At 30.0% G+C, this 17,619-nt stretch overlaps 1 protein-coding gene across 2 annotated transcripts in view; it reads right to left on the bottom strand.

Moving 5' to 3' along the window:
- unk (RING finger protein unk) overlaps positions 1–17,619 on the bottom strand; it is a 139,248-nt gene that overhangs the window by 4,069 nt on the left and 117,560 nt on the right. For both annotated transcript variants that reach the window (XM_080174271.1, XM_080174272.1), the window contains 6 exons: positions 14,062–14,154; positions 10,513–10,622; positions 5,495–5,601; positions 4,154–4,222; positions 3,443–3,578; positions 282–397 (listed from right to left, as the gene is read on the bottom strand). In XM_080174271.1, the coding sequence (XP_080030397.1) occupies positions 282–397; positions 3,443–3,578; positions 4,154–4,222; positions 5,495–5,601; positions 10,513–10,622; positions 14,062–14,154 (631 nt within the window). The remainder of the gene's footprint in view (positions 1–281; positions 398–3,442; positions 3,579–4,153; positions 4,223–5,494; positions 5,602–10,512; positions 10,623–14,061; positions 14,155–17,619) is intronic.

Below are 17,619 nucleotides of genomic sequence, written 5' to 3'. Positions count from 1 at the left end.
GACTTTTAGAGTCGTGTGCTTTCCAGTTTAAACGCTGAATCCACATATTTTAATAAGAGCGAAGCTTTTCTACATTCAAGGTCCAAACGGTATTACGCAGGGAGGAGGTGGACATTACACTGGTACTCAATGTTTTATAACTACGTTTTCTTATATGTTGACACATAAACTTTTGGTACTAATATTGAATTGTGAATTTTTGTTTCCAAATTAGTAGTGTTCTAACTTTTCAACCAATAATTTTAACTAATGACGGGGTTATTTTGTTTATCATCATTTACCTGAGATATTGAGTTGCCAGAGCAATTTCTGGACTTTTCACCGTCAGAGAAACCACTCGACTTCCTGGATTTACTCTCATACAAGTCATTAATAGACAGGTCATCCATAGTATTTCCTAAAAAAAGATAGAATTTATAAGTACATATTAGGGGTTTTGACACTAGCCTCTAAGGGCCTTGCTCCAAGAGATGATAAATTTTTTTAATTGGCGAAATACGTAAAAGGACCAAGGAAATCTTCTACAAAAAAATGGGGGGGGGGGATTTTTTGTTTTTGGGGGTGTCCCACCCCCCCAAGAAAATAGCCTATAACCACCACAGGACCAGTAGGTATATTCCCTGAAGAGTAGAATCCGATTGGTTCAGTGGTTACCGAGATCATAACGGACGGACGGACGGACGGACAGACATCGTTCTACTTTGTATTATAGATAATAGTGGTTTCGACACTTGCATATAAGGGCTTTGTATTCGACGGCAAAGAGAGAACAATCCCAAGACCATAATTTAGAAATAAAATAAAATAGTATTAAACCATATCAAGACTTAAGTGGAGCTTCTCTAAAATGGAGAACTCAATTGGTTCAGTGGTTATCGGGATCTTAACGTAACTTCTAAGATGTAAAATATATTGTTTCATTCAACTTAATGATCTTTGGAAATCTATCGTATAAAGTAGTAATTTTTTTATGTTTGTCCGCTCGGAACTAACAATCCAATAACACGATTGAATTCTCTATTTGGAAAAAAGGTACTTGAGCCTGTATTTTTTTTATTTTGGTTGAAATGAACAAACACCCAGCTATCCATTTAAGATCGGATTCGGCTGTAAAGCAGTCCCATAAAATATCGACAAATACGGCGCAAAATTACGACATGTTTCAATCCCAATACCCATTAACGAACGAAGGGTGTTCCGTCGAAATCGCCAAAATAAAGCTATCAAGCACGTAGACGTATTTTTTTAGGAACAAAAGGGTGATTGTTTGCTAGATAAATTAATTAAATCTAAACTTTATATAATATGTTACTATTTATAGGAACAAGCAAATCCGCCTCTATAATATAGGGGGCTCTGTTTTAAAGGGGCAGAAATCAGCTAGAAAAAATAGCTTAAATCCATCCTATGAATATAGCCTAAAACCATCAAGGGACCTATATGATGTTATGCTTTCTTAAAATAGAGAACCCAGTAATTATTATTACTTTGTATTATTTACATCATTTTGCTAACATGAAAACTTTGCAGTTAAGGAGAAACATTAAAACTAAAATAGAGAGTCCAATAATTCTTTCAATATTTTGATGTTTTTATTAGGTAAAAGTTGAAAATTTTAAGGCAATGATTTTAGAAAATCTATAAAAGACAAATCTTTTTGGTAGGGTATATTTTTTGCAGCTTCGCCATTTCTGTGATTAAGGGGGTTTTGGGGGAATACAGTTTAGATCTCGTATGAAGACTTTAATGAAAGATTACGCAAGAATATTGAACTTTTAGAATAATTCATCTTGCATGGTTGCATCCCTGTTGTAATACTGGTTGTAACATAATAAGGTATAATATTTACAACTATTGTAAACCATGTTTATGTCAGTACAAGCAGGGACAACAGTTCAACATAAATAATCAAATATTTAATTATATTTTCCACTAAAAATTAACAACATTTTATTGTTTTAATAAAATCAAAATTTAGAGGCTAATAGTTGTGAAAATTATTATCAATTTCATTTTAAGGAATAATCCTTAATAATCAAAATAGTCCTAAGTCCAGCGGTTACTGAGATCTTAAGCTTAATAAGAAGGGAGAGACATAATTCCATTTAATTCATAAATTTTAATACACTCCCCATGATTTTTAATGCACCTAACTTAAGTTTCTTTACTCTTTAAAAATGTTTTTTTTTCTAAATACAATTTAAGGATAATTTGTTAAAATACATTTGCCAAAAAAATTGTGTAACTTCAATCAAGACTAAAAATAGTATTTCGTAAAAATAAAAATTGCAAAAATAATGTCTCTTTTATATTTTTTTCTAATAAATCTAATGTTTGTAATCGAGAAGTTCTCAAAAATCAAAAGACAGACAAGTCAATAAAAAAAATATTTGCACTAATCCTGTAAGGTTTTGGGCTATTTTCTGCGTAGAATTTCATGAAATTTAATTGTTATACATCGTATCATTTCATACAAAAAAGTGTTAAAAATGGACTCGCTAGGTATCATTTAAAAATTATCGATATTGTGAAAACACTAGAAACAAAGGAAGGGAAACAATTTTTACCCCAAACATTTGGTGGTGTAAAAAAATTACAACATTTTAACGAGTTTAGTTTGTTAGTATTAGCACCAGGAATAAAGGGAAAATTCTTTTTGAGTCCTAATTTTCATTTTTTTTTTGGGGGGGGGGGGTATCAACAAGTTTGAAGTTTGTAAGACAAAATATCTTCCAAATGAATAATGATTTATCTTCTATTGTAAAACCCTATCCCTATAACCCTGACTAACAGGAAGAAGTTCTAAAAGTATGTTGAAATATATTTATGCTTCTACAAATCACAAAAATTGTTAGATAAAAATTCCCCAATATAGCAAAAACCTGCGACCATTCCTATAAATGTTTTAATACAAATTAGCAAAATAACTAAGATATTATCCCTTAATTAATACAGCTTAAAACCTAATGCAAACTAAGAAAAGAACAAATAATTGAACCTTTTAATCGTGGAGGTTCGTAGAAGCACACTAAGAATGATTAATGAAAGATATAAGAAATTAATTTTAATCTGAGATTATAATTTATTATCCGTGGAAAGCGAAAACTAAAACATGTAGCTCCTAAAGGAACTTAATAGATGGAAGAAGAGACAGACAGACAGACAGACATCTACAATCCTAATATATAAAGTAGTAAGCGTTTTTTGTCTGTCCCGAAGGATCTCGCTAACCGCTGAACCGATATTGTTCTCTTTTACAGTGAAGCTTTTTATAGGTCCTGGGAAGGTTTTAAACTATTTTTGGGGAGGGTGTCTTCACCCCCCCCCCATTTTTTACTCATTTGATACTCAAATTTAAAATGGGATGAGGTCGACTTTTCCCCCTCCTACCTTAATTGCCCCTAGAGGCTTCTAGTAACAACAGATTAAAACAAGACCCTACCTATGGCCATAAGTTTATTTTTCAATGGTATGCTGTCACCAGATGGGGTTCTCAGTTTGTAAGTGGGGGAGGCGGGGATTGAAGAACAACCAGTGATGGAATTCTTCAAGGGGGTTGTGTTCAAAGGTTCCATACCCTGCAAAAAAATAATTTTTAAATTGAAAGTTTTGGCGGTAGATCCCGTGAGCCTACCCCTCACAGTATCAAAAGGATAAGATTTAAATTCTCTCTAGGCCTCACTAGTAGATTCTTCTAATAAGAATTTATGGATTATAGAAAGAAAGAGAAGAAGTAGGTTTCGTCGTATTTTTATAGTAGCTTTTCTTCTTTTTCTAGCCTATGCGGGGCGAATTCCCTAACCCTGCGGGGAAATCACTTATTTATCAAAAGCTACTATGAAAATACGACGGAACCCACTACTTCGATTTCTTTCCATGATCCGAATATATTTATATTTATGTATGACACCTGCCGTTCACAAGCATAGGTCAGGTAATAAAGAACAAGCTTCAGTAAGAAATGCGAGCCTCAGGGAGGGACAGGTTATTAGACTGTAAATTACACTGGTACCGAAAGTTTTATAACCACGGTATCTTATTCGTTTGGCTGAATACTAAGGTAAGTAGGATTGAATTTTGATTAATTGGTTCAAAAATAGCAGTGCCTAAACTTTTCAACCACTAAATTAAATCTACAAAGAATATAACTCACGTTAGTTTGATTATTCTTAAGTTGTGACCCCGGGGCTTTAGATTTCTCAGGCCAGCCTAAGTCTATCATCTGAAATAAAAAAAATAGTTATGTTTATTTCAATAATAAGGGATACTTTCATTAGATAGTTTTTAATAATTTTCAGGTTTATTTCTATCCAAAGAGGTATTTACCATGTAGATCATTTGATAATATGCTAGTATATTCTAAATTCTTTAGGTTCATTTTCATCAAAAGTGGTAATTCCATGTAAATGATTTGTTAGTGTAACCAATATTCTTCAAGTTTATTGTTATCAAAAGCGGTATTTCAATGCAATTCTCTCATGTCCATTATAATATTAATTCTAATTAAAATCTTACTCCACAATTCTTAAATGGAAACTTCTTAAATTAAAATACAATGTATTCTTTATTTTGAAACTTAAGCCTTAATTTCTACAGGGCTAAATATTTTTTTATTAAATATCTTTCATAAACTTGTCCCTTTCTCCTAATAAAAATAAGATAATTTTTCATATTAGGTAAAAACTATTTTTGTATAATAGATGTATTTTATAATATTGTCAGAAACCTAACAAGTTATTATCACAAGGACAAATATGAAAATAATCTATGAAATTTTTTTTTGAAAATTAATAAGATCCTTCGATTATTTCCTTAAGAATAAGCATACGAAATGGCAATCAACAATTTCATTACTCTACCCTAGTCCTAAGGTACCTTACGGGCATTATTTTTTGTTGAACGCCTGTTTAGGCACCAAGACATTCCTTATGCCCTCTCACACATATGGTATAAGTAGGTATTATTAAGAAAGTCATAAATATGACGACGCTTATGAAAAATCGGACCAGAACTTCCCTGACCGCTAGCGAAAGACTTGTACAACAAGGGAGAATGAAAATTAAAGAACAGCTTCGCATCTGATAAAAAACTTAATCTTTATCTTTAGAAGGAAACCTAATTCCGACTTTGTATAATATAAGAGAAGAAAATTATACAATATTTTAGCCTATCTAAAGTTATTAAATTATAGTAGACAAAGAATTATTAAAAAGTCACGAAACCTTTTATTACATAAACACTGCATTAAAATGTAAAAATCCTCTTTTATAATCAGGAAAAATGAGAAGCTTCCCTGAAAATTAAAAAAATCATACGGTCCAGTGGTTTCTGAGATATTACTGAACACATTCTCATTCATTCAATCAAAGCTACTTTTGAAATAAGTAAACAAAATATGATAATAGGTTGAATGAAAAGGTAACGTTTGGAATTACGGACGTACAACCATTCTCCTTATATTAGGTAGCTTCGCTACTGAAAAACTCAAATTTACCTCTCCACTGTTGGAACTCCTGTCTGACTGAGAATCAGATTGTGAATCTGTGTGCGGATTCATCATGTCTCCAATACCTAGGTCACCTCCGTTTTCCAAGCCGTCTTCTGAAAATAAAAATAAAAGGTTATACTAGGTCAGTTTTGAGTCCCGCAAGGGTTGGGGAATTGAAAAACTTTACCTGGAATCGCATTATTTATTTTTGCATTTTTCGCGGATTTAGGTCTCCCAAAGGTGGACTTCATATTTTTTTTGCAATTTATAATTGCAATAATTTAGGTTTTTTATGTTTAGCACATTAAACTATATTAAAATGTCCCAATAAAAAAAATCCTAGGTCCCAATTTTTATATTTTTTAACAAAAATTAAAATATTTTCATTCTAAGAGCATGCTTAATAAAGTTATTTAAAAAAACATGTTAGTCGGGCAAATTTTAGATGTGTTTTGACTACGATGGAAAAAACTGAGATATTTATGTTTCAGTGTTTCTGTAAAATAGGTAACATGATTTTTCAGATATTTCAGCTTTTAGTAAAAAATTCTTGGTAGAAAATTAAAAACTAATAATATCCCAAAGATTATTCATTATTATCTTATTATTGCTGTTTTTCAAATTATATTATATTTTATTGTAAATTTTGTAAAAACGTATTGTTTTCATATTGTTTTGATTAGAATCAAAACATTTTAATATGTTTAAGTATACTTATAACATCGTAGATTTGCAAATAAAAATCTCACAAACGGCTAGACGACTAGGTTCTTCTTGCCTTGCTATATCTAGGGTCTATAGGGGAAGGCCAAGTTAACTTGTAGAAAACATAGCTTAAAACCATCCCGATATAAATAGAAAGCTTTCTTAAAATGGAGAACTAAATCAGTTCAGTGGTTTACAAGATATAAATGGACAGACAAAAAATAATAAGATATAAACCCAATAAAGAACCAAAGCGAACTCTATAAAATTCTGAGATAAAGAAAAAAGTCATTATCTGCTTCAGATTTAAAGAACGAATGAAAACAAGTACAATTTCATCTATAAGTTTAGGACAAGTAAATTTCCAAAATGTATAGGCATTTCTAGCATAGTTTTACCCAGGGTGTCGGAGCCGTATGATTTTGATGCGGCTCCGGCTCCGGCTCCAGCTCCGGCTCCTACCTTAAAATTAATATATCTATTTTTTTTCATTATTGAATTTGATAAAATAAAATAAATAATATAAAATATTTTTCTTTTATTTGATTAAAGCTATATAAAAGTAGAAGGATGTGTGTATTTGTTAAGTAACAATAGTTTTTCAGTTTATTATATGGAAATAGATCGTTGCCAAATTATAATATTACTTTAAAAAATCATTTTTAGCTAGTCCGGAGACGGAGCCGTTTTTAACGAAAAATACGGCTCCGGATCCGGCTCCACCAAAAATGTTGCTGCTCCCGGCCCCGGAACCCTGGTTTTACCGTTTGTATAAAAATGAAATAATATAAAATTGGTTTTAATTTTTCAAAAAAGTTTGAGCACAAACTGATTACCTATGTTGTTATTAAACTATGCAATTGCTCCAAAATAAAATGTGAAACAGATTAAAAAGTTTCTCAGGAGCTGTGCTCCAAGAAGGGTAAAAAGAGTGACCTTTTAATTCAAGACCTATAGAGTTTCTCAGTAGTTTAATCAACTGTTACATAGAGTGATCAACAACCCCTTACAAACCTTCTAAATAACTTATGGAAGAATCAACTGAGCAAGTTAAAACCTTGATGATTCCTGTAACAATAAGGATTATTTTAAAAGGGAACAATATATCATAAAGTTGGAACATCCATTGATACATTGGTAAATATAGACCCTTTAAACCATATATAAGCATTCTATCTTATTATCATCTATTATGTAATCTTAAATTTAAACTTTTTGTAAAAATCTTTTTCTTCACAAAAACTACAATTACTGTTTTTTAAACTTTGAATTTAAGTATTTCATTTACTACATCTGAACAGATTTTTGGTGAAGATTCTCCTAAAGATGATGATTTTTCAATCATTTTATGGTTAGGTTGCATTTTGTGGCTATTTTGACTGTTTTTACTCTATGGCGCTTTAATACTATTTCTAAGCTCTAATGTCGTATTTTCGTTATTTTTTTTAATAGTAGCCCATAAAATATATCAATTATTACGATCATTTATTCATATTATTAACCTTTTTATTTCTCAGAATATATATATAAGTTAAGTGTACTTTTAAAAGATAATTAAAATCGGTTTTTACTAGTATTTAATTTTATGCTATGTATTAGATCATTTGTTTTAAAAAACTGGATAAAACCATACTTCATTTTATAAAAATAATGTTTTTTTTACAAATAAAAGGTTAGACTCTTATAGCGTAGCTACTTTTAAACATACTTTTAGGAAGAAGTAAGACTTAAAGACTGTACAAAAATGCTTAAAAAATGTACTTTGGCCCTAAGGTTTTATTTTACACGAAGAAAAATTTGAGTAATGTAATACGAGCCACCCTAATAGTGTAATACAAAACGGTACAACTGTGAAAATAGCCATAGATTTATAACAAAAAGTTTTTAGAATGGGACAAATAAATGTATATCTAATAGAAAGGAAAGGAAGAAATCAATATGCCTTTAACAAAGGCTTCTAAACAAAGGCTCAAGAAGATTCAAAACAATTTTGCTCTTTACTAATTAATGAATATTCGTTATTTTACAAGGACATATAAAAACACAGACGAATTTTGACCTTTATAGCTTCTATGCTTTTGAATTTTTATTTGTTTTCAACAATAAAAAAGGGTAAGGTACGCAGGAAGGAAGAGGACAATGGACTAAAAAAAGATACTTACCCCAAAGTTAGAAACCCGGTGTTTTATTCGTTAGCTTAATAATATTGGGGTGAATCTTTAGCTTTTCATCCATAATTTCTATATTTACTTCGTTAGTCATAAATGATGGGAATAAAGGGTGGGGGGGAAGGGTCATTTACTTATTATCTCTTTATTCCTGATTTTACGGGATTTATAACCTGAAATGTTAGAAATAACTACTCGTCTTCGCCATTAAGGCTCAAAAAAATATTCAAAGAACAAAAACATAATTTAAGCATTAAGTCGTATAAGTTGATCATTCCAAATAAGATTAGGCATACTATTAAACGCTTAGCAGCTCTATGCTCATTACTTAACTTTATAGTCCAGAGGTGAATTCTTAATAAAGATTTGCCTCAATAAAATCAGTTTGCCCCACTAAAATCAGTGGGCTAGCTAAAAATTTAGAGGGTATAATTTTGCCTCACTTAAATTTTAGTAAGGCAAAATTTTTTAAAAAAGAATTAACCTCTGATAGTTGTTAATTCTTTTTATTTATGTTCGTTTGTTATTTTGTCCTATTTGTAGCTTTGTTTTAATGTCTGTTGTAATCAATGGGTAAATTTTAATTAAGAATAAATAAATATTTAATACTTAATTCAATATATTCAATGTTTATGTATCTAGGATATATAAATGTAAAAAAAATTTAAAAGTACAAAATAAAGTTTTTATTAAAAAGTAGGCTCCATTAATCATTATTGCGACAAAATGTTTTGGGTATCAAGTCATGTTATTTTGAATTGTAGAAAAAATGGATGTAATTTAACTTTCAGTGATGTATCACTTCCACAGAAACTTAATATTAGCTTTTCCCATGTCATATTTATTTGATTTAAATTAATATTAAATTCTCACGATTTATAAAAAGTAACAGGTTGTCTCTGTCTGTCTGCTGCTTAAAATCTCGCTAACCGGTCGACCAACATGGTACTTCTTTACTGATAAGCATCTTTAAGGTCAATTTTTACTGTTTTACTCCACCATCCCACTATAAAGGATCAGAGGGATTATTAAACAAAAATACTAATTAGAACACAAGCCAGTAACATTTTCATCGCCCAAATCTTAATACTTTCGGTGCCATATATTTTATGGGCATTATATACCCCCCCCCCCCCCTTGTACAAATCCTATCTTGTACCAATACTTAAGATCCCCTGAAAATCTCGGTCGTTAGCGAGATCGTAATGAATATAAAAATGTATCTTAATTATATATTTGTTTAATGTTTAATTTAATCAAGTAAATTGCCTGAATATTTCTCGTTAATTGAGGTATGATACCTTAAAACTAAAATACACTTATTCCGCACTTTTGAACACGTTGAGGTTCTTTTTGTGCTGTCCACGAAAATACCGCCAAAAAAGCTTATAAAGACACTTTTTATCTTTGTTTACCTTCGTAATTTTTCATAATAATTGATGTTCAAATTATTAACAGATAATTAAACATAAAGTAAACAAACACGACAAAATATAAATGGAGTTATTAGAATAGAGGCTTAATAGAGCAACAGTGAAGCAAAATGTAAGAATACTGCTTTAAAATTCTTATGTATTCATAAATATCTATTTTAAAATCAATCAATAAGTCAGGAACATTTAAAGATAAAATTAACTATCTTATTGGTAAGACCGTCAAGAACTAACTGATTCTACAAATTTTTTACCACTTCGCGCCGAATCAAATATATGTCATTTAAATCTCTATTTCTAATATTCCATTGTCTGAAGAGCGCAAAAATGTCATATCATGTCGTTTTGTTTGTCATTTTATAAACGTTTTTTTTTGTGGTCATTTGATTATTGTTTAAAACGAATATATGAATGCCATTAGACAAATTACTGTTAATATTTCAAGTTTCAATTTTATCTTTATATTATATCAAACGCGTGATAATGAGAAAAAAGGGAATTTTTTGGCCATTAGGAAGGTAGAATCCTATTATAAAGAGGGTGGTTTTAGGCTATTATATTCCTAAATTTAACTCTCAGATTCTAATCTGGTTTAGCTTCATCCCTCCTTCGAATACAATGTCCCTTCGTCTAACATACTTTGAACAAGAACGGATTAACGTACGGACACAAAAACTTAAAATAGCGTAGCTGCTCTAATAAAATAAATAGTACTTACGTTCTATATGTGCGAAGGCGCAGAATGCTCCGCGAGGACAATAACTTGTGTTCTGTATGTCATTGCATTTCGTTGACTTGTAGATTTCTGGATGAAACTGCTGTTCTGTCCTGCAAGGGAAAAATAAAGGTTAATAGATATTGAAAAATATTAAAATCTAGTAAACTATTTGATTTTCTTTGTGCCAGGGATTTAAATGGATAAGACAATTGAAGCTTTAATATGATAAACAAAATACCCCTTCTCTACATTAAAATTATTGGTTCAAATATTTGAACAAAACTTTGGGTACCAGTGTAATTTCCCCCCTACTTATACTTATACTTATATGTATGTTTATCCTTATCAATTTCGTAAAACTTTTATAGCTAACCATTTTAAAAATTGATTATATTTCTCCAAATATAAACCCCTTTATCTATCTATAATTATTTTAAGTAAACCTTCTATTAAATAGTTTATTTATAAAAAGAGATTAAATAGTTTTGGGTATTAGAAAGCAAAATGGAGAAAGAAATAAGATTAAAATTCCTTTAAGTTGATATGTAGAATGTTATTTTGAGAAGGTAAGAATCATAAATATTTGTTATTAATCAACTAACGGCTGCAACCCTAGCTTGGGCTTGGAATGCAAAGGGGTAGTGAAGTGCAGAAGAATAGCATAAAAGCATCCAAATACTTCAATTAAAAATAGTATAGCCTGAATCCATCCCGGGACCTATATGATGCTTACCTAAAATGGAAAACTCAATCAGTACAGTAATACCGAAATATTAAGATACAGACAAAAAAATCTTACTACTTTATATAATAGAAGAAAATAATCACCATGTACAAAGAGCTTCTAAAATATCTCAATATTTGAGGACCGATTTGATTCTCCTTTACAAATAAGATTCATATTGTTCATGATCAGTTTTTTTTTATCTAGTTTATGGGAGGTATGATAACCTCCCCGGCCAAACCCCCGTTTATTTCACTTTATTTTGTGGGGATCAAATGTAAATATGTAAATATTCCCTCCTTATTTAGGATGTCCTTAAATCTAGGGGCACAGCTGCAACTTATTGTTGAAGAAAGAAAATTAGATTAAAGCATACATGTATGTTTAAAGCCAAGAGAAAATGTTTGTGTGTTCCTTTTTATTTTAATACTTCGAGGCATTCTTACAAAACAGAAAATATCATTATTTTTTTCCAATGATCTGTGCTAGTTGAAATCTGAGTAATCATCCAACTTTACCTCCTATTGTATCATTCTTTTTTTTCTGTTTAAATTGAAACATATTTAAGTTATAGAATCGGTTTACTTCCGGTTTAAAAGAGAAGCAAAGGAAAATCAGATGTATCGTACAAACACCAGGCTTAACTTTAGGGCCTATTATTCTAAATTGCTGCAGACACGAAATCTTAAAATAAGGAAACACAGAACAAAAGATTGGGACATTCACACTTTGGTAATATAAACAAGGATGACAACATCCATAAGAGAAGTACAAAAAAATAAATGGATGGGAAAAATCAGCCGTCTATCTTGAATAGAAGCTGAGAAAATTATTGCAAATAAAAAAAGGAATAAATACACACAAAAATCTTGCAATCTATTTCTGATAGCATCTAAGTAGAAAAAATTTTCCATTAAGAGCGTATTAAGATATAGAGTAGCAGAATTTGTATTCTAAAACTATTCCTGGATAACTTTCGATTGTAATAAACTGCATTTTTAAAATGGTACATTTCATTCTATTCTTTCTGTGTTAATATTACAAAAAGGAAAAGAAATAGATTAAAGAATTGTACCCAAAGAAAGAAGGGAGATGACAATGGCATGTAAAATAATTCTACATCCAAATCTTATAGCTATCAAATACAGAATTAAAGATATAATCACTGGAAAACTATTTTCCATCGTCTTTATCCCCATATCCCTATCATATGTCTGTATTTATGTTATTACTCTTTGTAAAATTGTGTTCGAAATAGCCTAAAACCTAACCAGGACCATTACAAAGCTTCTGTGAAAATTGTAGATTTAGATTTTTTTGTGGGGGGGGGATTATTGGGATGTTAACTCTTTTAAAAAATCCTCCAAAAGCAAAAATGCTCAAAAAATGAATGAGTATACAAACAAATGTAAAAAATAATTTAAAATGACATAAAAAGATAGTTTCAGAAACGGCAGTGGGCTTTTATTTTAGGGATGTTCAACAAAACTGTTAAGAAAAAAAGACAGAAATTTTCGCTAACAAAGTGGCTTTTTTTATTTCAGTATTAATGCAAACAAAACAATACTAAAATTGTCAGCCCAATTCTGCTAATCGTATATTTATTACTTTTTGCCTTTTTTTTATTTTGATTTCATTGTATGATCATTTTATTTCATCTTTTAGTATCATGATTCATGAAGAAAGAGAAAGAAAGGAATAAGACAGAAAGAGAGAGATATGAGCAGACAAAATTCTTCCTTTTGTAGATTAAAACCATTTTCCCCCAAACAAATATAAGCAAATAAAGGTAGAAACAAGTAATATTTTGGGGGAAAGAATTATTTATCTTCATTTGTCCTTTCGCTCCCTGATAAAGGGGCTTTTTTAGATGCTCTTTCATACAATAACAAAAAAACAGCTCCACTTAGGAACATAAAATAATCAGTTACCAAGTTTAATAATTTTGGGTTGGCTATAAGTGACTCCCGCCCGCATGGGTTAGTTTATGCAGGGATAAGACACCATTGCTACAGTATTTCTATGGGGGGGTTTGTATTAACTCATTGTTAGAATTATGTTGGTTTTACTACTTCACGGTGGCTGAACTACAGCCAGGGCTTGAGGGAATAAGTAATATTACAATGAAAATTATTAAAACTATATACAAATTATATTTTGCTCTAAACTAACAAAAATTTAAAGGATTAACACTAGGTATACTAGGCTTACTTCGAAGAGCCCTGCATTTATTTTACTTTTGCCTTTATCTACAATTTACTTAAATATTCCTTTATCCCTGGGTAGATTTAATATAAGCAAACATCATTCAATATGACACAAGAATGTTCCAAGAAAATAGGCACATTTACAATTTAATATATTGTATTTTGTCTGTCTGTATGCCTTGTATGGCAGTATTGACAATTATCTCAACTATTACATCTGACAGTATCTGTCTATATATCTGTCTGTCTGTCTGTATACCTTGTATGGCAGTATTGACAATTATCTCCACTATCACAGCTGACAGTATCTGTCTATATATCTGTCTGTCTGTCCAACTATCTGTCTTTATACCTTGTATGGCAGTATTGACAATTATCTCCACTATCACAGCTGACAGTATCTGTCAATATATCTGTCTGTCTAACTATCTGTTGTATACCTTGTATGGCAGTATTGACAATTATCTCCACTATCACAGCTGACAGTATCTGTCTATATATCTGTCTAACTATCTGTCTGTATACCTTGTATGGCAGTATTGACAATTATCTCCACTATCACAGCTGACAGTATCTGTCTATATATCTGTCTGTCTGTCTAACTATCTGTCTGTATACCTTGTATGACAGTATTGACAATTATCTCCACTATCACAGCTGACAGGATCTCCCCACTCATCTGCTGTCTTAACATTGGGGCAAGGTGTTGACCTAAAGAAAGAAATATTAATAATCACAATGGGGCTTTACATTAAAAAAGTACAGAAATTAATTATACAGTATTGCAAGGTATTGATAATTCTATCGATGTTAAAGTATAAAACTTCATAATTCATGTACAAAAATAAATTATAAATTATTAAATGTCTACATAGTTTAAAATTAACTTTTGTAAATAATCTTAATTGTAAAAGTTTCATAAATTACAAAATTGATTCATTTGATTGATATTGTTTTAATTTTAATTAGAACACAATATTAATTTAAATGTTTTTAAACATTAATGTTATTGTACACTTTTTTGTAGAAAAATAAATATACCTAGCAGCTTTAATTAAGTCAAGAAATATAAAAAATTTAGAACATAAGTTAGTGAAAGAAAAGCTTGGCAAATCCAAAAAAAATTTCGCAATCCATTTCTTGAAACTGGTTGCCCATTGTTCCAACTAAAGGCGTTACTGGCCGAGGGAAAAAAAGTTGGCCCGCACAATTTTTTAGAATATAACCTTAGCTCTGCCCTCTGTCTTTGAGAGTTCTAATAGTATTGATAAAATATTATAATAGCAAATTTTATAATCAAACAAAAAAAGTAGAATTTGGCAGTCATTATACATGTAAATAATTGGAACAAATGGGGCGAGGTGGTTACAAAAAAAAACAATCAACCCCTTAAAAAATTTCAACTACAATTTCTTGGAAAAACTTTTAAAAAAACCTGTTTATACTATACTCATAATTAGATAACATTTAAATTGCTACCTTTTTGTGCTATTTTTCATGGGTATTTATATATGAGTGTGTGTATGTGTGTGTGTGTGTGTGTAAGTATATGGTAACAAGATGGCCCAATTGCCATATGTTAATTCTTAAAAGCGAAGCTTTCCTATAATTAGGGTCTGTATGTCAAAATGGCTCTTTTAGTTAATTTACGCGTGTTAGAAATGTCCTATCAATTTCAAACTTTGCCTAATGGTTTTCTCTAAAGATAGGCAAGATATAGAAAGCGTTTAATCTAAACAAGAAAGTCCATACGTCCATTTAAAACCAACTGATGTTTAACTTTTTTTGACAACAAATAAATACCAATCTAATGCTTAAGCTTCGATTCTATGGATAGTATCATCTTTGTTTTTAAAAAGCACATACATTATTAAATATACAATTAAGGAAAAATATTATCCAAAGAAGCTGAATACTAGTTAATTTATCTGACAACCCCCTTATTCCTGAAAATTATAATTTTTGAAGAGTAAAAACATAGAAAATTGGACAATAAATTTTCTTTATTTCCTTACTTTTATAAATGAAACGTTAGCAGGAGCCAAAAATGAAAGAATTAAGTAATTCTAGCTTGAAATGATTGTTTATATGACAATAACTTCAATCCATAATAATGATAAAATAACAATTATAAATGTATAACAATAAAGTATCATACAGCAAATTGATATTTTGATTAAATAAAATTAAATGTGATCTATTTTCAAAGTTTCAGAAGTCCATAAGATAGAAAAATTTAAATATAATTAAATTATTTTTATTGCATTATCATGATTTAAGCATTTAAATCATGTCAAGCAAGTTTATTCAAAAAAGATAATTTTTAGTACATTATTACCGAAAAAAAATATAGTAATATACTACATACCTTTAGGGATAAGATAATGGACTATATACAAACTAAATACAAGTAAAAAACAATGAACACATTAAAAAAAAATTTTGGGTGCCAGTAAAATTTACAGTCTAAGGCTAAGACTGGTACAATCAATTTTCTCCTAATATTTACTTTTCTGAATACACCGTAAGCCTATCAAATCACTTATTAGAATTTAATCTATTTGTCTATATAAACTGTATTAAAATATTTACTGAATCTAATGCACATAAGTGTAGTTTGAATTTAATTATTTTCTGTATATTAAGTTTAATTATGTAATTTAAGTGCTTGTCTAGAAATAAACATTTAAATTTTTACAGCATAGCTATTCTTTAAATATAAATACTTCAGTACGTTTGTCTGTACGTAAAAGTCGAAATAGTACTGCTAGCTCAATACTACCTACAATGGATTTACACAAAATTTGTTCTCTTATGTCTAAAATTTTGAGTAACTGCGTTTTTTAAAGCGAAGCTTTTCTATAATTAGGGTAGGTCCGTCCGTCCGAGATAGATAGCTTTTATTGGTTAATTTAGGCATGTTAGAAATGTCCTATCGATTTCAAACTTTGCATGATGATTCCTGCAGTAGTTAGGTACGATTTAGAAAGCGTAGCAGCTCTATAATCATTACCAGAATGTCCGTATGTCCATTTTAAACATGTTGGATTTTTCTACTTTTTTAACAACAAATTTTTATGTGATCTAATTATCCGTTTGATCTAAATTTTTGGTATATTGATTCCTGGGACAACAAAGAACAATATTATAAGCGTAGCAACTCTATAATCAAGTTCTAAAAATGTAAGTATGTCCATAAACATTATCCTGTATCAAGCAGTTTTTCAACAAATTTACTTACAATTTTGCTTTAACTCTTACACTTTTATATTCTGATTATTCAGTTCTGACACTATACAAATGTTAATGTCTGTTTGTCCTACCGTTTCAGTGCTTCGCTTTTATGGATGTTGTCATCCTTGTTTAAATAGAAATTCAAAATTTGATTTTTTAAATTTCAGCTCAAATTTTGAGACAATAAACTTTTTTTTCTCCAGAAAATGGCTGGATTTATATTTGCATAAAAGGCAAAAATTAACATATTTAAAAGAGTGCAAATTTTAGTAATGAATTTTTATGTGCTTAAATCTTAAACCTTTAGATGAGAAAGTACTGTATGACACAATTTTTTAAAGGCTTTTTTTGTCAAGGAATAATTCAATAAATAAGAAAATAACAGACAGAATTAATGAGTACATTTCAGACAAGCTGCGTTACTAAAGCAAAATATTTTTTGGCTGTTTTTTTTCAGCTATTTTTGGCTGTTTTTCTTCTGCAATTTTTTTGTATCACCTTTGCCAGACAAACAGCACAAGAAGTACAAATATATAAAATATACATTTATATTTTTTTATACACAAAAGGAGAGAAACAAGGACGTTGTTCTCCATAAGTAGCGCAGAAATAACAAGTAGATAACATTCTTATTAGAAAGTTAGAAAGTACAGAAGAAATGATATAGATAGAAAAAATTTTAGCACGTGTTCTTTTTAAAACTTTACTAATGCAATTTTTAAAAGCGAAGCTTTTCTATAATTAGGATCGGTCCGTCCGTACGTCCGAGATAGATAGCTTTTATTCGTTAATTTAGGCATGTTAGAATTGTCCTATCGATTTCAAACTTTGCATGATGATTCCTGTTGTATTTAGGTACGATTTAGAAAGCGTAGCAACTCTATAATCATAACCAGAATGTCCGTATGTCCATTTTAAACATGTTGATTTTTTTACTTTTTT

Source organism: Acartia tonsa, chromosome 10 (assembly GCF_053477335.1).
Source record: "Acartia tonsa isolate MP-2025a chromosome 10, ASM5347733v1, whole genome shotgun sequence".
Classification (NCBI taxonomy): domain Eukaryota; kingdom Metazoa; phylum Arthropoda; class Copepoda; order Calanoida; family Acartiidae; genus Acartia; species Acartia tonsa.
The sequence above is the reverse complement of the archived record's forward strand: the minus strand, read 5'-3'. Positions and strand labels throughout refer to the sequence as shown.